This window comes from Capricornis sumatraensis, chromosome 13 (assembly GCF_032405125.1).
Source record: "Capricornis sumatraensis isolate serow.1 chromosome 13, serow.2, whole genome shotgun sequence".
In the NCBI taxonomy this organism is placed as follows: domain Eukaryota; kingdom Metazoa; phylum Chordata; class Mammalia; order Artiodactyla; family Bovidae; genus Capricornis; species Capricornis sumatraensis.
In genome coordinates, this window is record NC_091081.1 from 82,090,590 (window position 1) to 82,112,981 (window position 22,392).

A 22,392-nucleotide genomic window follows, 5' to 3' on the forward strand; every position below is an offset into this window, starting at 1 on the left:
TGTATAAAGCCTCCAAAGACAGACCAGGAAAAAGACTACCTCTGTATAATATATGAGAGTTTCTTGGCATTTGGGAAAAAAATCAATAGATGAATTATCAATGTAGTTATAACCTGCTTTTTCTTTCTCTGCTATGCTTTAGGACCCAAAGTGATCCAGACTTCTGCAGCTAATTTTTCACTAAATAATAGCAAAAAGGTAAGACTGGGTTTAAGTGGCAGCTGGTGGGCCCTGTAAATTTCTGAGTCACTAAGAAATGGTCCTGCTTAGAGGGCCATTAAGATCAACCTCCTCCTTGCCCTGCAGCTTGCTTCTCAGGCAACACACATTTCTTACTTGACCTTCAGCTGCTGGCCTCTGGGTCCTAATTTGCTAAAATTACCTTTTCTGCTGTAACTGTGACCTCAGTGCTGGGGATGCATGGTGGTGTTACCCCTTAGGGAGCAGCAGTTCATTTCCAGTGGCTGGTTAGCTCATCCTGATTCCTCTCATGTGCACATCTTTTTTTTTTAATCTTTATTGGAATTTTCTTCATACTTTTTGTTCAAATATCTTTCAGTTCAGTCTAGTCTCTCAGTTGTATCCGACTCTGTGACCCCATGGACTGCAGCACACCAGGCTTTCCTGTCCATCACCAACTCCCAGAGCCTGCTCAAACTCATGTCCATTGAGTCGGTGATGCCATCCAGCCATCTCATCCTCTGTTGTCCCCTACTCCTCCTGCCTTTAGTCTTTCTCATCATCAAGGTCTTTTCCAGTGAGTCAGCTCTGTGCTGAGGAGCCAAAGTATTGGAGCTTCAGCTGCAGCATCTGTCCTTCCAGTGAATATTCAGGGTTGATTTTCTTTAGGATTGACTGATCTCCTTGCAGTCTAAGGGACTCTCAAGAGTCTTCTTCAACACCACAGTTCAAAAGCATCAATTCTTTGGTGCTCAGCCTTCTTTATGGTCCAGTTCTCACATCCATACATGACTGCTGGAAAAACCATAGCTTTGACTATGGAGACCTTTGTGGGTGAAGTGATGTCTCTGCTTTTTATTACACTGTCTAGGTTTATCATAGCTTTTCATCAAAGGAGCAAGCGTCTTTTAATTTCATGGCTGTAGTCACCATCTGCAGTGATTTAGGAGCCTGAGAATGTAAAATCTCTCACTGTTTGGCAATGTGGGCCCCTCTAATTTTTCTTTCCAGGACCATGAAAGCTGAAAATAACACGTCGGTGATAGACCTGGCATATTGATACTAAAAAAATGATTCTTGTGAATATGAAAATACTCATTGTTATCCTTTGTTAATTTATTATTTGCATCATCGTATGCACTTTAATTTTTTTTTTCTCCAAGGAGGCCTTTTCTTGTTATTTAAGTGGTTATATTGTCCCAACGCTGTAGAGGGTAGAAACCACCTGCTTAGACGTGGTTGGTGAGAATCAGACGTAGACTGCAGGAGAAGTTAGTCCGTTCTTTTTCGGACGGCAGAATTTCACTTACATTGTCTAAAGGAAAACTACATGTTTCTGTTTCCAAAGCTAACGTTTCAACCTTTTGTGTAAATTTGAATGTTGTATGTTTAAGATGAGGCATTTGGAGACTCAGCTGAAAAAGTTACTCGGATTACTTGACTTCTCTTTCTTTCTGCCTCAGCTAAAGCCAATTCAAATATTTTCCAAACCGCTGTCTACATATAATCAGCAGCTATGGCTGACGTGTGTTGTCGAGTTGGATCAATCAAAAGGTATGAAGCCTGACACTTTAGAATGATTTTTTTTTTTAAGGTTCAAAGAGCTTTAAAATCTTCTAGCAACTGCTCAAAGATGAATTGTAATGATGGTGGTTATTCTTTCTAATACCAGCAAGTTGGAAGCCACCTAAATGTCCTCCAGGGCAAGTGACGATGCCGCCCTCCGGAAGCCCCAGGAGGCCCTCAGGGCTACTGGTCGTGCTCCGGGCTCCAGGCCTCGCCCAGGGGTGCTGGGCAGCCTGGCTCAAAGCCTGCATACTGTGGATGCTCCAGCGGCAGCCTCCTCCAGGGGCTTCCGAGGAGAGAACTAGGTCCTGGTGCCCAGGGACACTTGACAGTGTCCCGGGACACTGTGACATTATGCCCGCCACAGCTGGGGGGCAGGGGCCGCTAGCAGAGGGTGGAGACCAGAGATGCTGCTCACCATCCTGCAGCCACAGGACAGACTCCCCACAGTGAGGAATTAGCTGGCCTCAAAACACCTGCGGTGCAAAGGCCTAGAGATCCCGTCCAAAGCACCCACCGTTGGCGATGACCTTGCTCTGTCCACCCACGGCAGCTCCCGAGAACTGAGAGCATTGGCCACCTCGTTCTCTACATACTGTGATTCAGAGAGGTGCTTCAGTTGAAAGAATTGGAAAGATAACCCAATGACTGCAGTAAATTAAATGGAAAAAAAATGCTTAGAATAAAAAATCAACCCCTTTTTGTAACATTTTAAAAAGCATTAAAAAATCCGATAGCACTACACATTTGTGTGTCTAGAAAACCGTCTGGAAGCATGGACCCAAACATGAAATCATAGTTTCCCGGGTGGTGGGGTTATACGTTTAATACTTTATGTTTATCTTTGTATTTGTGTTCCTAGATGTTTTTTTAACAATGAGCATATAATCAGAAAAATAAGAGATTATATAATCAGAAAAATAAGAAACTTATATTTATCGTGGTATGAAGTTAGGTTAAAATGTATACGGGAAAGTACAATATAAAACTTTACCAGCCATGAAATAACTTGGCCTTGTGTGAGATGAAGGTTGGTGGTGGGTCAAAGGCAGACCCTCGAGGGAGGGTTCGACTCTGCTGGCGGATGTCAGCTTTGCCAACTCGCAGAGGGACCTCCCTGGGCTGACACACATCCAGGAAGGCGGGCGTGTCTGCTGGTGTGACCGGCCCTCGTGGACTCTGACACTGGGATTCTTCTTCTGTAGAAACATCTATTCAGACAACCTTCACCATGACTGTTAAGGTTGATGGTGTAGCTCAGGACGGGACCACCAAGTTCATCCATAACAAAGTTCACAACCGGACGCGGACGCTCACGTGTGCAGAGGTGAGTCCATGCGACCGGTGCACGGCGGAGTCTTGCCGCATTCTTGTGGGTGGAGCTACTTTCTTAGGTAAAGAAGCTAAGTCACACCACTGATTGCATGGAAGACCTACCCAACCCATGCACCAAGACCTTATAAATTCTTAGAAATGTGCACACATGCGTGTGCTCACACAGTACACGCACACAAGCACGCACCCTGGCGCCTGATTGTGCTGTCTGTGTCACGCCTGTCTGGCATGGCCGCAGATGCCCGCTGATGGGCTGCCTGCCTCACGTGAGCGTGGTCTGCCGCTGTCCGTGGTCTGTCTGGATCGCTCGGGCCTTGGGTTGTTCCCAGCTGTGGGATGCATGTCCCGACCCACGTGGGGCCCTGGGAGCCAGGCCTCGTCGGGAGCGGCTGGCCTTTGTTGAGCATCCGCCCCAGGTGCAGCATGTGGCTCCGGGCTGGGAGAGGGGAGGGTCCACAGTGGGAAAGGAGCCCTCATTGTAGGGCACCATGTTCCGTTGAAACCCAAAGGGTGGGAAGTAGGTCCTGCTGTAGTACGGAGGCTCTGTCGGAACCTCACAGGTCAAGGAGGGGCGTGGACAACACGGGGAGCCCCGAAGAGATCGCGTCTGGTTATAGTATCAGGAAGGGCCTCGTGGCGGTACTTTCCACACGTGGTCTCATTCCATTCCTGGGGCAGGAACTGTCCGAGAGCCCCCTTGTGTAGAAGGAGGAACTGAGGCTTAGAGAGGGCGGGACCCTGGCCCAGGATGACACAGATGGCAAGTGAGTGACAGCGCCAGGCCTTCAGCCCAGGCACTTTGTTCCGAAGCTTGTGCCCTTGACATCCACGCACACCTCCTGGTAGTAATGGGAGAGGCTGGGGAGCCTTTCCCAGCGTGAAGGCATTCAGATGGGAGTGGTTCTGTCCGAGGCCAGCCGCTGGCTCTGGCCCTTCTGCATCAATGTCTGCTGGACGGTCCTGAGGTGGGTCAGAACCGCCATCTGAGCAGACCAGGCCCCCTGGAGGCGGAGCTGACGGTGCGCCCCGCCCCTTTTACTCAGGTGGTGTCTGTTGCTCAGCTGAGCCCAGATCCTGCCCTGGGTCCCCTGGGGAGGCCCAGGCCATGGAGCTGGCCCCCTCCTCCTCCTCCATTCGTTCCCTGTGTTAGCGGGGACAGTGGGCCAGTTTCTGAAATGTCTCTTCCTCATCTGTAAAGTTGGGGGGCCATGCCCTCCCTGGGGGTTGGCGGAGAGCGGTGAGGATGGAGGTGGGCGAGGAAGCGAGAGCTGGAGCTGTCTGTGCTGATATGAGAGCCCGGGGCCCCCCCTCCCTGCCACGCAGGATAGACAGGAGGGACGGTGGGCGTGGGGGCTGTGGGGACCACCGGCCCAGCAGCTGCCTTCTCCACCCCGCGGACACCGCGCACCCCCCTCTCCTCTGCCTCCTCTCCTGTCCCCTGGGGCAGCTCTCTGCCCTGCCAGCTGCCCTCCTGCCGTCTTCAGGACATCCCGGGCTCAGGAAGCCTTGCCCAAGGGCAGGTGACTCAGCCCCAGTCGGAGCCGTGGCTCCAGCAGGTGCCACCGGGAGGCCTGCGTGTTCCTCACGGCCCTGGGCTGGCTTGGCCACTGAGTCCATGTCCACATCCGTGGGGGAGACCCGAGCAGGCCCGTTCGTGATCCTGAAGGATGAAAGCTTGGGGCTCGGCTGGTCCGTGGGTACACACACTACACCACGGAGACCGCAGGGGCTCTGCGTGGGAGCCACAGGCCAGGGGAGAAAAGGGAAACGCGTGATCCGCCCCGTGCATCCTACAGCGACTGCAGAGATGGGCCACAGAGGAGGGAAGGTTAGGCGGAGGGCTCTGAGCAGTCATGTCCTAACTAGCATGCCTCCTGCACTAGTGTATTTGTGAAAATGTCAGTTCAGGTTGCATTAACTCACCTTTTTATTCAGGTGACATATTATCATTTAAGTTTATGAAAGTAGGGTTGACTTACAGTGTTGCATTCCCTGCTGCTGTACAGCGAAGTGATCCAGCTATACATACGTGTATTCTTTTCCGTATTCTTCTCCATTATGGTTTATCATAGGATACTGAATATACTTCCCTGTGCTACCCAGTAGGACTTTGTTGTTGATCCATCCAATATATAATAGTGACCCCCATGGACTGTAGCCTGCCAGGCTCCTCTGTCCATGGGATTCTCCAGGCAACAATACTGGAGTGGGATGCCGTTTCCTTCTCCAGGGGAATCTTCCCGACCCAGGGATCAAACCCAAATCTCCTGCATTGTAGGCAGATTCTTTACCATCTGAGCCACCAGGGAAGCCCGAATAACATTCCTTCTACCAATCCCAAACTCCCAATCCAGCTCTCTCATGCCTCCCCAGCGCATTGGCAACCAGAAGTCTATTCTCAAGGTGATGTACTGTTTTGAATCCTATGAAGTAGAGAAGGTCTGATGATTATAAATCATGCGTTATTTGTTTCTAAGTATGTCCATTTGGTTCTTTCTTTCTGAGAACTGCTTCCGGCTGGCATCTGAGTTCCCCTGGGCTCCTGGCGAGCTCCCTGGAGATGCTCCGAGCTGACCCTCTGTGGGTGGAATGGGCCACTTCACGAGTCAGTTGGGAGAGAGTGAGTCTTGCGTGTTTTAAGGACACAGACACAGATCTTGCTTGTGCATTTGCAGAAATGTGCAGAAATCATCGTGGCTCACCTCAGCTACCTGAATTATACTAAGTATACAGTGACGGTGGGATTCGAACACCTGAAGCGGCCCGTCAAGGATTTGAACTTCACTGTGAGTACACCGGCTGACCACAGTGTTTCCATGGCTCATTTGTGTAGCTCCCATTCTCTGTGGAATGACCGAAATAAATCACAGCTTTGAAATCATGCTCTTTTGGATGGTGGAAGACATGTACAATTCTAAGAACTATTAAAAAAAACCAGTTTATTAAGTATACATGGAGTGAAGGCTAGCTTGAATTAGCGTGGAATTGGAAGATCGTGGTGTCCTGAGACTTAGCGAGAGTAGTCTTGCAGTTGGAAGGTACTGGGGCAGTCCTCTGGGGAAGGCGGGGCCCCCTCCTCCAGGCCTGAGTGGACTTAGACCCAGCTGACCTCTGGGAGGGGTCCCTGCTCTCAGGTGTGCCCCGAATCACACAGCTCTGATGGTTGTGTGTGCTGAGTCACTCAGCTGTGCCCGACTCTCTGTGACCCTATGGACTGAAGCCCACCAGGCTCCTCTGTCCACAGGATTCTCCAGGCAAGAAGACTGCAGCAGGTTGCCATACCCACCTCCAGAGGGTCTTCCTGACCCAGGGATCAAACCCCCGTTTCTTATGTCTTCTGCACTGGCAGACGAGTTCTTCACCACTAGCGCCACCTGGGAAGCTCTGATGGTTAGACTTCCCTGTCTCTCGCCCAGCTGACATCGGCCTCCTTGTCCCCTCTGCTCGTTGGGAGTCAGAATAATGAGTGTGGTGACCGAGAACGCGGGTTTTAGACCAGACAGAAGAGCTGGGTTCAGATCCCGGTGCCACCATTACTTCTGCCATGAAATAGCTACTTCTCAACAGCCGTGACTGTTGAATGAAGGTGCCAGCGGGTCCTTTCTCAAATCGCGCTGTTCTGTGATGTATTCATGCGACACAGTAATTCACACGACGCAAACGCAGCCTGTGAGCGGTTGGCCCCCGCTTCCCTTCCCCCAGCCCCGCAGTCAGCCATCTGCTGTCTGTCTGTATGGATTTGTCTGTTGTGGACATTTCATACGAGCAGAATCATGCCCTTCATGCTCTTCTGTGAACGACTTCTTTCGCTGAGCCATGATTTCAAGAGTCCATCCGTGCTTTGGTGGCATCAGCGCTTCATTCCTTCTTTGCTGAATGCTGTTTCACTGTGTGTGTGCCGCCTCTCGTGTACCCAGGCGACAGTGGACGGGCATTCGGTTTGTTTCCATCCTTTAGCTGCTAGGAATAACACTGCTTGCGAGTATGTATAGTGAAAGTGAACTCGCTCAGTCGAGACCGACTCTTTGCGACCCCATGGACTCTAGTCAGTGGAATTCTCCAGGCCAGAATACTGGAGTGGGTAGCCTTTCTGTTCTCCAGCGGATCATTCCAACCTAGGGATGGAACCCAGGTCTCCCACACTGCAGGCAGATTCTTTACCAGCTGAGCCACAGGGGAAGCCCACCAGTATTTATAGACAGGTTTTTATTTGGATGACCGGGTACCCCTTCACTGAGAGGTGTGTGGGTGCCTCCTGCACCCTTAGGTACCTTCCCGCCTCTGCGGTTTCCCCCATTTCCTGGAGGCCTCTGGACGTTGCCTGGGCTTGGGGCCGTGCCCAGCACCAGCTCGTTTTGTGTGCTGACAGATGGCAGCCGAGGTCACAGTCACACTACTTTTGTTCCTGTCCTGTCTCTGACCACCCAGAGCGAGTTTATTCTTTGCCTGTAGGCGCTGCAGGTGTTTGAAGATGGCTTTTTCATCCCCACCAAGGACCTTTCTTTTCCTCCCTTATGGATCCCTCGGACTCCGGGTTCTCTCCCCATGGCCCCAGGTCAGCCTGGTCTCCTTTGTTCCGGCCTCTGTGGTTGGTTTCTAACAGTTCAGATGCTGCTCAGACATTACACTCTGCTCCGAAACTTCTCAGGGTTCTGTCTTTCTGCCCCAGCCTCTCCTGATCTTTGAGTTTGAATCTGGATTCTGTTCTTTGTTGTATGACTGATTTCCTCGAACTTTGTCCTCAGAAAATCCAATCAGCGTTCTTCCTGCGTCATGAAGTTCACGAGGCAGGAGTTGAACTCAGAGAGGGCCTGAGACCGATGTCCGAGCTCAGGTGCACTTTGCTCTCGTCCTGTGATAACACCTGTGCTTTAGACCTTGCTGTTTGCATCCTTCTGATTCGAGAATATGCCAAGAAGAGAGCACCGTGTTTCCCCAGCGAGGGATCTCTCCTTTCCATCACCTGTCTGAACATCACCCTCTTAAGAGCCTTCTACCAAAGTGCTCAGCAGTGATTCCCCCCGCCGACCCCGGGTTTACCTCACTCAACCCTGTCATTTGGGTTTGGGTCACTGTTTGGTTTGTCTTTGATTGTGATTCTCTCCTTTTAACTTTTGTACCTGTTTACATTTCCTCTTAAGCAATCATCACAGTAGCTGTATTATTTTGGATTTATTATAGCTGCTCTTATTTGCTGAGCTTTCGCTCCTTGCCAGGGTCTGCACTAAGCTTGTTCTGTGCATCAGCTTAGTTAAATGTTACAATACTTCTACAGAGCAGTTGCTTTATGGAAGCGAAATCTGAGGTTTAATGTGATTTAAGTAAACTGCCCAACTGGGAAATGGAAAAGCTGGAGTTTGAACCCTAATCTCTGATGTCACAATTCATATGTTCTTAATCACCGTGATTTCCACTTTTCTAGTAACATCAGTTGTTAATAGTTCTGCTTGCATTGCAGACTCGCTTGTTTTTTTTTTACAATTCTATGTAAGTGGAACCGTGCAACAGGTTTGAGTTCTTGCACTTGGCCTAAGTGCCCGGCCGCTGCTGGATGGCAGTGGCGCTCAGTAGTTTATCCCTCCGTGCTGCTGTGTGAAGGTGGCACGGTTAGTGTATCCACGCACCTGCTCGTGGCGCCTGCATTGTTTGCAGTTCGGGGCCGTTACAGAGCCGCTGCGAACCCCCATGTCCAGGCCCTCGCGTGGATGTGCGCTCTCGCTTCCCTTGGGTGCGCAGAGATGGGATGCCGACTCCTGTGGCAGGGGCCTGTGTCACTGATGAAGACACGCTGGGTTCACGGCGGCCGTATTATCGTCTCACATGTCGGCCAGCACCTGTGAGAGTTCCCGCTGTTTCACATCTCGTCTCATCAACACTCGGTGGGTCAGTCTTTGTAATTTGGGCTGTTCTGATAGGTGTGTAGTTCCCACGATGGCTCAGCAGTAAAGAATCCGCCTGCCAATGCAGGAGATTCAGTCCCTCGGTTGGGAAGATCTCCTGGAGGAGGAAATGGCAGTATTCTTGCCTGGAGAATGCCATGGACAGAGGAGCCTGGCGGGCTACAGTCCACGGGGCCGCAAAGAATCAGACACGACTGAGCGGCTAAATGGCAGCAACGATGGGCGTGTGGTGGTATTGTGTTTATTTACAGTACTTTGAAAATACTGGTCTTCTGGCTTGCATTTTTTGACAAGAAATCTCTCATCCTGTATTTGTCTTCTATAACGGTTTTCCTCCCCTTTACCCATCCCCTACCCTCACTTTTAAGATTTTTTTCTCCTTTACTTAAACAGTTTGATTATGGTGTTCCTTGGTGTACTTTTCTTCCTATTTCTTGTCCTTTGAGTACAGTTGAGCTTCTTGGATTTGTGAGTTTATAGTTTTCATCAAATCTGGGAAAATTCTGGCCACTGTTTCTTCAAATATTTTTTCTGTCCTCCTGCCTTCTTTCCGTCAATAGGAATCCGAGGACTCCAGGTACATTAATACATCTTCTCAGCCGCCTAAAGTTGTCTCAGAGCTTACTGATGCTCTGTGCGTTTTTTCTGTTCCATTTTAAGTCGATTCCTTTGCTCTGTGTTCATGTGTTCACGTTTATACCCTCTGCAATGTCTCATCTGCTGTTGATCAGCCTCCCGGTCTCGGCCTCACGCTCCTCTAGCTGCTTGGAGTCCTTATCTACCAATTCTATCATCTGTGATTTCTGGGTCAGTTCAACGGATTACTTTCTTCCTCATCCTGTTCCGTATTTTCTTGCTTTTGTACATGTCTCGTATTTTTGATTTAATGCCAGAGCTTATGATTGCTGGACTTCTGTACTCTCATAAACATCGCTGAGCTCTGTCCAGGACGTGGTCACGATACGTGGAAGCAGCTCAATCTCTTCAGGCCTGGATTTTAAACTCTGCTTGTTGGGAGCAGAGCAGCACCAAGTGTAAGGCTGATGTTGCCCCACCGCCGAGAAAAAATGTGCTGGCGGTGCGCTCCACAGACCCCTGTGCGTGTTCCTGCTGCCCGTGGAAGGCGCTGCGCTGGCCCTGCGTGCGTGCCAGGGATCCTGCCGTGGAAGGCGCTGCGCTGGCCCTGCGTGCGTGCCGGGGATCCTGCCGTGGAAGGCACTGTGCTGGCCCTGCGTGCGTGCCGGGGATCCTGCCGTGGAAGGCACTGTGCTGGCCCTGCGTGCGTGCCGGGGATCCTGCCCGTGGAAGGCACTGTGCTGGCCCTGCGTGCATGCCAGGGCTCCTTTTGGGGATTTCCCGGCCTTGGGTGGCTTATCCACACTAAGGCACAGATCAACATTCGGCTGAAGGTGTGGGGGCACGACCTTGGCAGGTGTCCGGAGCGAGCTCTGTGCTCTCTCAGTGCTCTGCCCCATGAGTCACAACTGGTTAGCTCTGTCCCTGCCCTCACCGCGGGGCATCCACAACTCAGGGAGACTGCAGGCTCGGGTTGGCTTCCTGCACAGTGTGGGGCGACCCGAGGGCGCACCCCTGCCCCGTGAGCGGGCCATTATGGCCCTTCACTGCTTCGTGTCCACTGTGTGTGTGTGTCTAACGCTGCAGGCAGGTGAGGGAAATCTGAGTCCTTCACTCAACTGTTGCTCTGTTACAGTTTTTACATCACTCAGCTGATTTTAATTCAGCACAGACATGATGGTCCTTCCTGGCACGGTGCAGCGCGTATCCTGGGGTCTGGGGATGAACCTGGCTGCTGAGCAGGATGGGAAGGGCTACCTTCCGCCTGCTGTCAGCACACAGGGCTCCTTCCTCGCCCTGTTAGCCGCAGACTTGATATGAGTGAGACTGCTCAGCACGGGAACTGGCAGCTGTAATTCCAGTGTCTTCTTGTGTCAGATTCATGTTTCTGTTTCATTTAGTGTCTTTTAGATCATCATACCTACTCACATTTTTTGCATTTTTAGAACTATTTTTTTTTCTTTTAATAGAAAGCCTGGCTTTTTCTGTTCCCCCACCCCCCACTCACTGATGGCTTTTTCTAATAAAGAGATTGATAGCATTGATCAATCTTTGATATGAGATTTAAAAGCCAAATGCTCATTATTATTATAGAATAAATTATCTGCCAGATTCATCATTAGTATGCTACCGTTTAAAACCATTTTTAACTCTTGGTACAAAGTATATGTTCTTTAATATAAAAACATACTAAGTGTTAAAATTTTAGAACATGTCAGAAAGTGTAGGAGAACATTTTAAATTCCCTGTAATCTCACATTTCAAGATGACTATTGTTAATGATGTGATGTACTTCCTTTCAGATGAATTTTTTCCCAAATTGTTTTCCTGCTTTCCATTTTAGTGGAAGACTTACGACCCTGCGTTTTCCCATTTGGAAATCTGGTTCCGGTTCGTCTTTGTGGTGCTTACCTTCATTGTCACTGTGAGTACCGTTCACCTCATGGAATCCTAACAAGGGCAAAGTTAGTTTACAAATTCTGGTTGTCAGAGTGTGGGAGATTTATCTGAACTCTGAAACACTCCATCCAGTGGGCCGACCTGACGGTACAGAATATTCTATACTCTGCCCGGGCGCGGCGCTGCAGGAATGCGGTGGTGTCATAGTAAGGACTTCTGAGTAATGTCGTGGCAATTACAGGTGACTGACTCGCAAGTGAATTGTCATCAGCGTTGAGTGACAAGTGCCCTGTAACTTGGGCGGAAGGAGTTCTGCCTTGTTTGAGTGACATTCTCTGAGTGCTGACTCAGCAGGTTTTTGGGTTTTTACATTTGGAGAAGTGGACCAGACCTTTCGGTCTTTGGGCTTTCTTCAGGATTAGGGGATGGATGTGCAGGCTCAGGGCTCCTTTGGGATCCGAGGTGTCTGTCCACAAGGGCACCATGAGTTTGGGAAGCAGTTGCTAATTAAAGTAGAAGCAGCCCCTTCGGTGCCCAGCCAGCGAGGGTGGGCGTCTGTAAACTGAAGGAAGGAGGAGGGGCCTGCCCCGAGCCGACGTCCAGGGGGTGGGTCCACTCTTTGCAGTGGTGGCTGCTCCAGCTGCCACCCAAGGGACTTGCTGTTTTGCAAACCGACCGCTCGCAGGACACAGGCTCCCAGGGGACATGGAGGAAGGTGCCAGGCAGTGGTGACCTGGGAGTGGCTGGAGGGCCACACCCGGCCACAGAGCTCAGAGAGAGTGAGCTCGGCCAGGGCACCCCGCACCCCACCCCAGGGAGCTCCCTGATGGAGGGAGGTGGGAAAGTGCCATCGACCCTGGGTCAGAGATCCTCGCCGTTTCTTAAAGGATTCCTGTTGCCTGTGGCTCTGCAGCCAGACTCTGGGGCCCAAAGAACTGGCCCCCAGGGCCCCATGTTCTCAAACGAGAGAAACGGGCCTGATTCTAACAGACGGGGAGATGGGCCATTAGCCCAGGACATCCGAATTGCTTAGTAGATAACTGGCTTCTGTTAGATCGCAGAAAAAACAAGAAATGACGCCAGGCGCAGAAATCCCAAATTGCGTGATGCTTTAAAGGCTGTAAAGAAGCCTTTCCCAGGAGCCGGGCCCCTTTAGGCACACGTTTGAAAACAGGCCCACTGTCTGACCGTGGCTGTAAGCCTCGTTCTGGGGCTTTTCCTGTGGGTGCTCTGGTGTCCCCCAGAAGCCGCTGTCCCCTGTGAGTCGCACCTCAGGGGCGTGTGGCCTGTGCCCTGGGCGGTCCTTCCTGATAGAAGCAGCTGGCTCAGGAGGAGGCCAGGCCAGAGGGGTCACGGCCGTGACCATCCTCATCCGACCCCCGTCCTGTGATAACGGCTGCTTCACAGTTGTCCCTGGCGGTCTCAGTGTCAGTTCAGCCCGGGGTTAGTGCAGCAGGTCTGGCCTGGCCCCAGACCTTCGATGCGGGCCAACAGCCGTCAAGGGATGCCATGTGGCGTGGCCGAGACGGTGACGGGGCCTGGTCTGGTTCGCAGTGCCTGTTCGCGCACTCTCTCCGCAAATTCTCCATGCGAGACTGGGGCATCGAGCAGAAGTGGATGTCCATCCTCTTGCCCCTGCTGCTGCTCTACAACGGTAGGCCCTTCGGCGCGGTCCCTCTCCACACCGAGAGCTGGAGGGCATCCCGGGGGCGATGGGGCCCTGAACAGGCAATGCACGGGATGTGGCCCCAGGACTCAGGGGGGCGGGCACTTTCCCCCCTGCTTGGAGGACTTGGCTCAGGGTGGGAGCCCAGCTGTCTGCCTCTGTCCCCTGCCCCAGAGAGCTATTCCTTCCAGAGCCGCGGCTGGCGAGAGCAGACGGCGCTCTGCAGTCATCCCCAGAGCAATCTGTTCAGTGGCTTTTCAGTTTGCAAAACAAGACAGCCTTTAGTTCACTACCATCCCCTGGGCTCTGGCCGGGGAGAAAGCCATCCTGAGCCCTGCGCTCCTGTGGCTGGGGCGCCCGCTGGCTCCGCCTTCATCAGGCCTGCCTGCCCCTTGCCTTCCAGACCCGTTCTTCCCCCTGTCCTTCCTGGTGAACAGCTGGTTCCCGGGGATGCTGGACGACCTGTTCCAGTCTGTGTTCCTGTGTGCCCTGCTGCTCTTCTGGCTGTGCGTGTACCACGGGATCCGGGTGCAGGTGAGCCCTTGGTGCTGACCCTCCTGCTCCAGACGCTGGTGATGGTCCTAAGGTGGACTTGGCCTTGAGAACCTGCCATCAGCCTCACAGTCCACAGAAGATGTGTGCCATGTGAACATGATCTGAGTATCTATGATCCGGTGTGGTCTATGAGGGGGTAATGGTTTGCAAGGATTAGTAGCTTCTCTATTTTTTACTTTTTTTTTTCTTTTAAGGGAGAAAGGAAGTGTTTGACTTTCTATTTGCCTAAATTCTTCATCGTTGGACTACTGTGGTTGGCTTCTGTTACCCTCGGAATATGGCAGACGTGAGTAACTTTCTTCTACATGAAACCACAGTCTTGGCAAGCTTTGAATAATGTGGCAGACTCAGAGTTGACCGTGTTCTGTGAACTCATCCAGAAGGGAATCTGTCACCCAGGGTTTCAAGGCTTGCTCATGTGACTTGAGCTGCGGGTTCAGTTTTGCTTGAACAGTGTGTAGAGGCATGCCTGAATCTTCTAGTCTCGGGTGGAAAAGGGAAAATAACACGTCATTTGAGATATCTTCTTCCGAGAGGCAGAGGCTTCATTTGTAGGGATGATGCTCCATTTGGCTCCTGGCTTGCCACTGTCCCCAGATGTTTTTATTGTCTCCTTTGGTTTGTGTCTGTAAAGCTTCCCGTCCTCACACCAGCTCCCAGAATTGATCTTTACTATTTCTGTCTGTCAGTAAAAAGGCACCGTGCAGAAGCCTAACGTAGTAACAGCCTGATTCACCCAAACAGAATTTTCTGCAGAAACTAGTTCCATCTCAGGGATATGATTTTGGAAGCTGGCACATCTCATTTCTTGGTACAGTAATGGTACGACTTAGCTCACATCCACTTCTCTCCCTGCCCACCTGTCATCCAAGTGACCAGTGTTGTTTTGAAATGAGTATCATGGAAGTTTATGTTTACCTTTCTTGCTGTCTTTCCCTGGAGGAGGGCATGGCCGCCCACTCCAGTATTCTTGCCTGGAAGACCCCACGGACAGAGGAGCCTGGCCGGCTGCGGTCCATGGGGTCCAAAGAGCCGGGACTGAGCGGCTGCGCACATTGCCGTCTTCAGGCGCTCATCTGTGTCCTGGTGCCATACGTGCCATAGACGGGGTGCCCGGAAAATCAGCCTCAGAGTTGAGATAGCATAGAGATTCTCTTAATGACAAATACTGTACTTTACAACACTGAGGACTGTGGGCCGTTCAGTAGGTAATTCAAGATTTCTCATAAACCAAGGTTTCCTTTTCAAAAATCTTTTACGGTTGGTCAGTGAGTAGATTATATTAGTAAATTTTTTAAAAAGCCAAGGGAGAGAAAGTATAAAATAAACTAGTTATTAATCTATGGCTTTTTTTTTCCTAACATTGTATCTTTAGAGTCAATGAATTACATGATCCAATGTACCAGTATCGAGTTGACACAGGAAATTTTCAGGTAAGGATTGTTAGTGAAACCTGCGGGTTTTTTTTTTTTTTTTTTTTAGCTGCTGTTTTAAAAAAACAACTCAATTTTTTAACTTAAATTGTGCCGTTGACACAGCTGGCTAACTGCTTGTTTGACAAGGGCCATAGAAAGCTCATGGGAGGAAAATTGGGGGAGATGTGTTTGAATGGTAGGAAAAAGAAGCCCTGCATTGTCACTCCCCGACCTTGGTTTATGGTTGAAGCGCCAGGGCACAGACGTGCCGATTTCTAGGAACATTGTAGAACAATTAAGAAGACATTTTGTCCATTTAGTTCTCTGAAGCGGAGTGGGGCTGGCTTCGTGGGCCTGCGAGCTCTACAGCCCCAGGGCCTGGCGCTCCGGGTGACGCTGCGCTGTCTCGGTCCTGAAACTTTTCGCACTTTGGGAAGGCGGATCCCAGCGTCTTTACTTAACGCGAGTGACAGCCAGCCCAGAGTGTGGCCTCCTCTCGAGGCCCAGGATGTGTCGGTGCCTTGTGGGTAGCCCGTCCTGGTGCAGCTTCCACGGAGCCCAGGCGTGGAGGTGCCTGGGGCTAAGGGGCACCCGGACCCCCGCCGGGGGGTCTGGAGTCCTGTCCCCGGGCAGGGCGAGCCCCAGAGCTGAATCCTGACCCCAGGTGACTTTCCGGCATTTCCCCGTGCAGCTTTGCAGAGGGTGATCAAGTCTGTGGTTCTTTGTGGGAACTGCTGTCTGAAAAGGAGAGAAGTGTAGTGAATGACGATACCGTGTTGAAAAGCGGTTGAGACAGACGTGTCACAGGGATTGGTGCCAGCGCTGATTCCCAACTGGACTCCAGCAGCAGAGTGCCCGTAGCCTCTCCACTCCACTGCTTGTGAGTGTGAGGAGTTCTGAAGGTTGTTCAGTGTGTACCTTACGAACAGCGTGTCATAACCTTTGCTCTCAAAGGATATGTGATCTTGTGAGGGAGAGAAGGCATGGGAAGTAGAGACCAGTGCTGCAGCTTGCAGGGGCCCAGCAGGTGTGTCCTTGTGGACTGCAGGCTCCCGTTACTGGGGGGAGGCTGTATTTATTTGTTTTGTCCTCTCTGTCTTTGAATTAGCCCTGGGATGCTATCGTAGGTTTGCAAGGCAGGGTGCCCCTGGAGCTGCAGAGGAAGGGGAGGTGTCCTGGGCCAGACAGAGGAGACACTGTCCCCGAGCTGTGATGGGGCGGGGCGGACCCTTGGGGAATCTGGACGCCCCAGGAAGGCTCTCAGCTGTGTCTCCTGAGGGGTGAGGCCTCAGGGCAGCCCCTCTGGGGTGGAGACACTAAGGAAGGGGAGGAAGGAGCTGCTTTGACACCTCGTCAGAGAGGATTCTGCAGCCCCGGTGACAGATGACATTTGACACTGCTGGTTGAGTTTGCACCTCCCAGGCTACTCATTGGAAAAGACCCTGATGCCGGCAAAGAGGAGGCGGGAGGAGAAGGGGACGACAGAGGATGAGGTGGCTGGGTGGCATCACCAACTCAAAGGACATGATTTTGAGTAAACCCCAGGAGTTGGTGATGGACAGGGAGGCCTGGTGTGCTGCAGTCCATGGGGTTGCGAAGAGTCTGACACAACTAAGCGACTGAACTGAACTGACGCTAACCTACAGTTAGGGAGTTTCTGTCTGGTACGGTCACTGCTCACTTCTCACAGGAGGACGTGGGGCAAGCAGTCCTGCCCAAGGTCACACGCCCGTCCTGCCAAAGGTCACAGGCCGGTCCTGTGCTCTGGCGAGGCTCCCCAGGCCTGCGGGTGAAGCCCACAGTCCTGGGCCACGGCCGCCCCTCCCTCCTCCTCCCCGTGTCATCTGTGCAGTGGGCAGTGGTGGGATCTCCCTCGAGTCGTCGTGAGGATTGAGAGAGAGAAGGAGGGTGAAGCGCTGGGCCGGGCTCCGGCACGGCAGGGTCACCACAGCTCTGGTCACTTGTCCCCTCCTCAGCCCGGCAGTCAGGGAGGCCAAGGGCTCAGGAGCCCTCGCAGGAAGAACAGACCGAGCAGTCTATTCCTGTTACTAAAGGAAACCCTTGAAATCATGGGCTTCTAGGGAGATAGCTGAAGGGGCCCAGGATGGAGGCCACGAAACCCTTTTCCTTTACAGACGAGAAAACCGAGCCCAGGCTGAAGCCACAGGTTCTGAGGAGGCAGAGCAGATCCTTTGTCTGCTGACTGTGCGGGGCGGTCCTGGCTCTGAGAAGGAAGCGCTGGGGCGGGAGGAGGGGGTTGGGGGTGTCAGGTGCAGAGGAGGCTTTGAACTCTTGCAGAAGTTCTGCAGAAGGAGGGGCACCACGCACCCAGCCCAGTGGGGCCTGGCCTTCGTCAGCCAGCTTCGCTGTCACAGCTCCTGAGTACAGACGAGAGTCGTCCTGTGTTCCCGTCCTCAGGGTCACAGAACCTAGAGTCTTCTGGATGGTCTGGGTCAGTCCCCTCGGTCCTCAGGAAAGAAAACCGAGGTCCAGAGAAGCTGAGATCCGGGCTGGACCCACATCGTGATCTTCCCGGGCAGGGCAGGGAGCCAGGCCCTCACCCCGGGGAGGGGCAAGCGGGAGCCACCACGTTTACTGAGCACCTAGTACGTTCCGGGCCCCGGGCCCAGAGCTGCCCGTGCGCCGGGGAGGCGTTCGCTCGTCTGATGACCAGGGACCGGGGTGCGCCCCTGGGTGAGCCGGCCGCCTGTGCCGCACGAGCAGAGTCCGCGTGTCCTTGTGCTGCTCACGGCAGTGACCCTCCACCCCGGGTCCTTTTAAAAAGGCTCGGCTTTCCCGCTTACAGCATCGGAGGGAGAGACCACCCTTGAGACCCCACGGTCGTTCAAGGGCCCGTCTTGCTTCCTGCCAGGGAATGAAGGTTTTCTTCATGGTGGTGGCCGCCGTGTACATCTTGTACCTTTTGTTCTTGATCGTGCGGGCCTGCTCCGAGCTGGGTCACATGCCTTACGTAGGTGAGTGCTGGTCTCCCACCCCTGGTGCAGGGCCGCCCACCAGGTCGGGGAGGCGGGCACCTTGGGGCCAGGGGCGGGGGGCGGGGGGGATCCTCGGCAGGTTTGCTGGGGTGACTGGGCCACGTGGACAGTGCCTCAGGCGAGGGTGGAAGGGAGCCCAGTCGAGGCGGAGGTCAGCTGGGGCCCCGGCTATTGGAGCTGCCTGGATCCTTCTGGAACACACCTTCCGAGCGAGGCGGTGGGGCTGGGGGTTTCCTTCTCTTTGAATCAGGGAAAGTCACCTGATCTCGTAGGGTCCTGTCCCCCAGTCTGTGACAACCAAATAGTAATGGCCACAGACCCTTCCAGACTCAGGAAGGTGGGACAGCGTGTCTTCCTGGGCGTCAGGTACTAACAGTGGAGTCCACACGGGAGGGGGTTTTGTTCCGAGAGTTTGGCTTTCTTTTCTTCTTTATCTTCAAGCTCTCTGGGATGAGTGGATTTTAATTCCAGCTTGGTGATTTAAGAAGCGTGTATGTATTTCTCTTTCAGATCTCAGGTTAAAATTCTTGACTGTGTTGACTTTTGTCGTGCTCGTCATCAGGTAAGAAGACTTTGTTGCTTGAAAGAAGCAAGATGTGAGTTTTTGTTCGACTGTCACGAGTATCTTTTGTCCCCGTCTATGGGGTTAGTTTTAGGGTGCTGCTTACCAGGTGTCGGCAGGGTCAGAGGCCCCTCCCCTGCCTGGCAGGGCCCTGGGGAGACAGGATTGCACCCTCTCCCTGCCCTGACGTTTGTGTGGAAGCAGCATGTACAGCAGAACACGGGTCGGAGGATTAGAAGCCAGGGTGCTGTGCTTGGGCGGGTCTGTGGGCGGGAGTTGTTTTTGTTTGCATTCCTCCAGCGGGGGTCCCTGAACCTCACCTGAGGGAGGCACAGAAGGCCGTGTCTTTGAATGAATCCCAGGTCCTTGCTCCCGAGATCGAAACCCTGAAAGGAGAAGCAAAACCCTGAGAGAAGCGTAGCATCTGCATTTTGCTCTCCATTCTTGGTTGTGCAACCGGCAGAGACGTGGGCATGAGGTCCTTCCCCTGGTGGGGGCTCTTCGGGGCTCCTCAGGGCCAGCTCCCCACTGCTGCTCTGGGGTCTCAGCTGTGTGGGGTGGAGGATCCTGGAGGCCTCTGGGTTCCTTTGCTGCCCTCACCGAGCCATGTGAACTCAGCCCGCATTTCAAAACGAGCTGGGTTTTATTCCGCCTCTGCGTTCACCTGAAGGTACAGGTGCGTGTGTGGCTGTCGCTCGTCTCTCCTCAGCCCTGGTGCAGCCTCACACTCAGCTCACCTCCTTCTACACAAACTCCCCCCACCCCCGCCCCCGCACATCCTCCCTGAAGCGCTTAGGCTTCGTGATCTTTCTTCATCTGACTTTCAAGGGGATTGGCCTCTTGGTGCAGCAGAGGTTTATGGAGCACCTGCCCTGGTGAACAGGCAGGCAGGCTCCTTCCTCCCTGTTGCAGTGTTTATATTCCAATGGAGGAAGGTGGTGATTAAAAAAAAAATTAATAAAGAGCGGAAGTGCCATAATGAAAACAGAGGTGTGATGACAGCTGGGGGCTTGTGGCTGCTTTAGCAGGGTGGGAGGGGGATCTGCTGTCTGAAGTCGGGCCCTGAAGCTCGGGCTCGGGGACAGCAGTGTGTGGGGGTGGAGGATGGGAGGGCAAGGGTGGCCAGGAAGTCAGGTTGAGCCCGGGTTCCCTTCTCAGTGATGGGGGCCCTTCGCAGGGCGTTTGGCCGGGAAGGAAGAGACCTGGTTTACGCTGTATTCAGCAGTCAGTCTGGCCGGAGCGGAGGTTGGACCTCAGGGAGGGGAGGTGGGCTCTGGGTACCAGGACCCTGCCGTCACGCGTGTCAGGAGAGAGGCCGTGTGCGCGTGTGTGCACGTGCATGTGTGTGCAAGTCTCCATGCAGAAATAATCGTGACTAGAGTAAGCGAAAGTAGCAAGTCTACTGACATATGAAGCTAGTGCCGTTTCTTCGTACGTTTTTACATATTGTTCCTCCCTCCCTTCTTTTTCAGCATCGTCATCCTTTATTTAAGGTTCGGAGCACAAGTATTACAGGACAATTTCGTAGCTGAACTGTCGACTCACTACCAGAATTATATCCTTTTCTGGGAAGGTGTCAGGCACACAGCCTAGTGGGGTGGGTAGCGTTTCAGGCCTCTGAGCGTCCGGAAGAGGCAGGTCACCTGTACAGCACACCCTGGGGGCCCCACACCTGTCCCCCCGAGTGAGAGGCCCCTGAAGGCGGCCGCGGGGCTCAGCCATCCCCGGGGGTTGTTCGCCAGATGGGTCAAGCCTGGGGACCCCAGCACCTGCCTCAGCTGTCCTCTTTGTGGGGCGGGGACTGCAGAGGGGCCTCCCTTGGGTCAGGCTGGGGCTGCCTGCCTCCCCCTGCTGAGCACTGAGGAGAAGCCGAGGCCTGACTCAGGAGTCCTGTCTCCCAGAGGGCAACCCTTAGCACCTCCCAGGAGTGTCCAGCTGTGGGGGACACCGGTGCCTCAGGGCAGGGCTCCTGCGATCCCTGAGGCCTCACCCCCCCTTTCAGATGCATGCACAGGTCGGCTGTGCACTCCCCTCTCCGCTCTCAGTGGTGGCATCCATCAGAGGACACTTTGGGGTTCACCCTGGATGTCTTGGTTTCTTTCTGTGGGGCCTCTTAAATCCTTGGAGTCAATGCATGATTGTTCACAATTCGGTAACTGAATCTCACACCAAGCTTTTATCAGATTCTCTAAAGGGTCTGTAATTCAGAAAAGACTAAGAAAGACAAGTTTTTAGAGTCTTGTTTCCAGGGCATTTCACTGTTGACTCACCCGTACCTGTGTGGCCTTCCCACCCTTTGTGTGTGCCTTGATGGCAGCAGGTCCTGCCACGGATAGGAGAGGGCACAGCTCACCTGGGGGTTCCAGGTGCCCCGGGAAGGTTACCGTGACCTCTGGCTGGACCTGCCCTGTGGCGCCCCGACGTCTGGGCATGGACCCCCAAGGGCCTAGCTGGTTGGGGGCGGGGCCAGCTAACAGGACCAAGGAGACCGTGTCTGGGCCTGCTGCTTCCCTTGACCGCTGCCACCAGCTGAATTCTTGTCTTTCTACGGCTTGTTGAACTTTTACCTCTACACTTTGGCCTTTGTGTACTCGCCCTCGAAGAACGCCCTGTATGGTAAGCTGCCCCCGACCCCCTGCCCACCTCCCCTTGGCAGGGTGCCGTGGCTGCAGAACCTGCTCTGGAGCAGGGAGGCCAGGTGGGCGCTCACAGTGAGCCCCGAGCCGCAGGTGGAGCCCAGCAGGTTCTTTGTCATTACAGCCCCTCATGCGAGAACCAAGCGTGTCGGTGGGCCCTGACACCAGCATCATGACGCGCCGCCCCCCCCTCCCGCCCCGGTGCCCTGAAACGATCTGTACAACACGAGTGCCCCGACCGTCAGAAGAAAGCCCTATGTACCCCCAGCCCACCTCCCCAGGGACCAAACCAAAAAGCAAACCCGGCAGCCTTCCCGCCCCGGGATGAGAAGGGGGCGAGCTCTCTGGAGCCCGGGCAGCACTTGGCGCGCCCTGGCCACAGGCTGTCCGTGGAGGAGTTCCCAGCACGTGCCCGAGGCCCCAGCAGCGTGCGGTGCTCCCGTCCGCGGTGATGGACCGGCACCGGGGGCTAGCTCAGGCCCCAGGTAGGAGGGTGGCCTGGCTCTTGTGAGGCCCTGGGGGATTCCAGGGGGTGGGGCAGCTGGCTCTCGGTCTCCTCCAGGGGGCTCAGGCCCCTCAGGCTCCCACCAAGCCTCCCCGCGCTGTCCTGGCCTGTGGGTGAGCACGTCCCCGGCCAGGACTCGGAACCACCTGTCCGGCTCGACACCAGCCGTAACCGGTGGAGGCGGGGACAGGAATCCAGCTCTCTCCGGCCCTCATTCTTTTCCTAGGACAGCACCCGGCCTCTCCCGGCTAATGACACAACAATGCTTGTTGGTTTTCAGAGTCGCAGCTGAAGGACAACCCCGCCTTCTCCATGCTCAACGACTCGGATGACGACGTGATCTATGGGTAAGTTAAGTCCCGTCTCTGCTAAAGGCTCTCTGTCCCGCGGGAAGCACTCAGCCTGCCTCTGCGCCTTCACTGAGGAGGCTGGCGAGCCTTCTGAGGCGCTGTTCACGGTATCATCCCTTTCGGTCCACCCGGGCGTGTCTGCGACCCCCGGTTTTTTGTGCTCAGGAGGGGCCTCGTGCCTTCCTGCTGGGCATCTGGGCACATGGTTCTGGGCGGCGGGCCCTGGCCATCGAGGGGCTGGAGGAGAGGGA

The 22,392-nt window shown here is 53.7% G+C and overlaps 1 protein-coding gene across 2 annotated transcripts in view; it reads left to right on the forward strand.

The window, feature by feature from the left end:
- TMEM181 (transmembrane protein 181) overlaps positions 1–22,392 on the forward strand; it is a 63,251-nt gene that overhangs the window by 37,793 nt on the left and 3,066 nt on the right. Inside the window, exons 3-16 of one of the 2 annotated variants that reach the window (XM_068984893.1) lie at positions 143–198; positions 1,644–1,734; positions 2,952–3,073; positions 5,730–5,867; positions 11,401–11,481; positions 13,011–13,110; positions 13,526–13,656; positions 13,872–13,963; positions 15,053–15,110; positions 17,965–18,067; positions 18,599–18,650; positions 20,123–20,205; positions 21,177–21,266; positions 22,072–22,138. In XM_068984893.1, coding sequence (XP_068840994.1) covers positions 143–198; positions 1,644–1,734; positions 2,952–3,073; positions 5,730–5,867; positions 11,401–11,481; positions 13,011–13,110; positions 13,526–13,656; positions 13,872–13,963; positions 15,053–15,110; positions 17,965–18,067; positions 18,599–18,650; positions 20,123–20,205; positions 21,177–21,266; positions 22,072–22,138 — 1,264 coding nt within the window. The remainder of the gene's footprint in view (positions 1–142; positions 199–1,643; positions 1,735–2,951; positions 3,074–5,729; positions 5,868–11,400; positions 11,482–13,010; positions 13,111–13,525; positions 13,657–13,871; positions 13,964–15,052; positions 15,111–17,964; positions 18,068–18,598; positions 18,651–20,122; positions 20,206–21,176; positions 21,267–22,071; positions 22,139–22,392) is intronic. The other variant, XM_068984894.1, reaches the window with a different exon arrangement.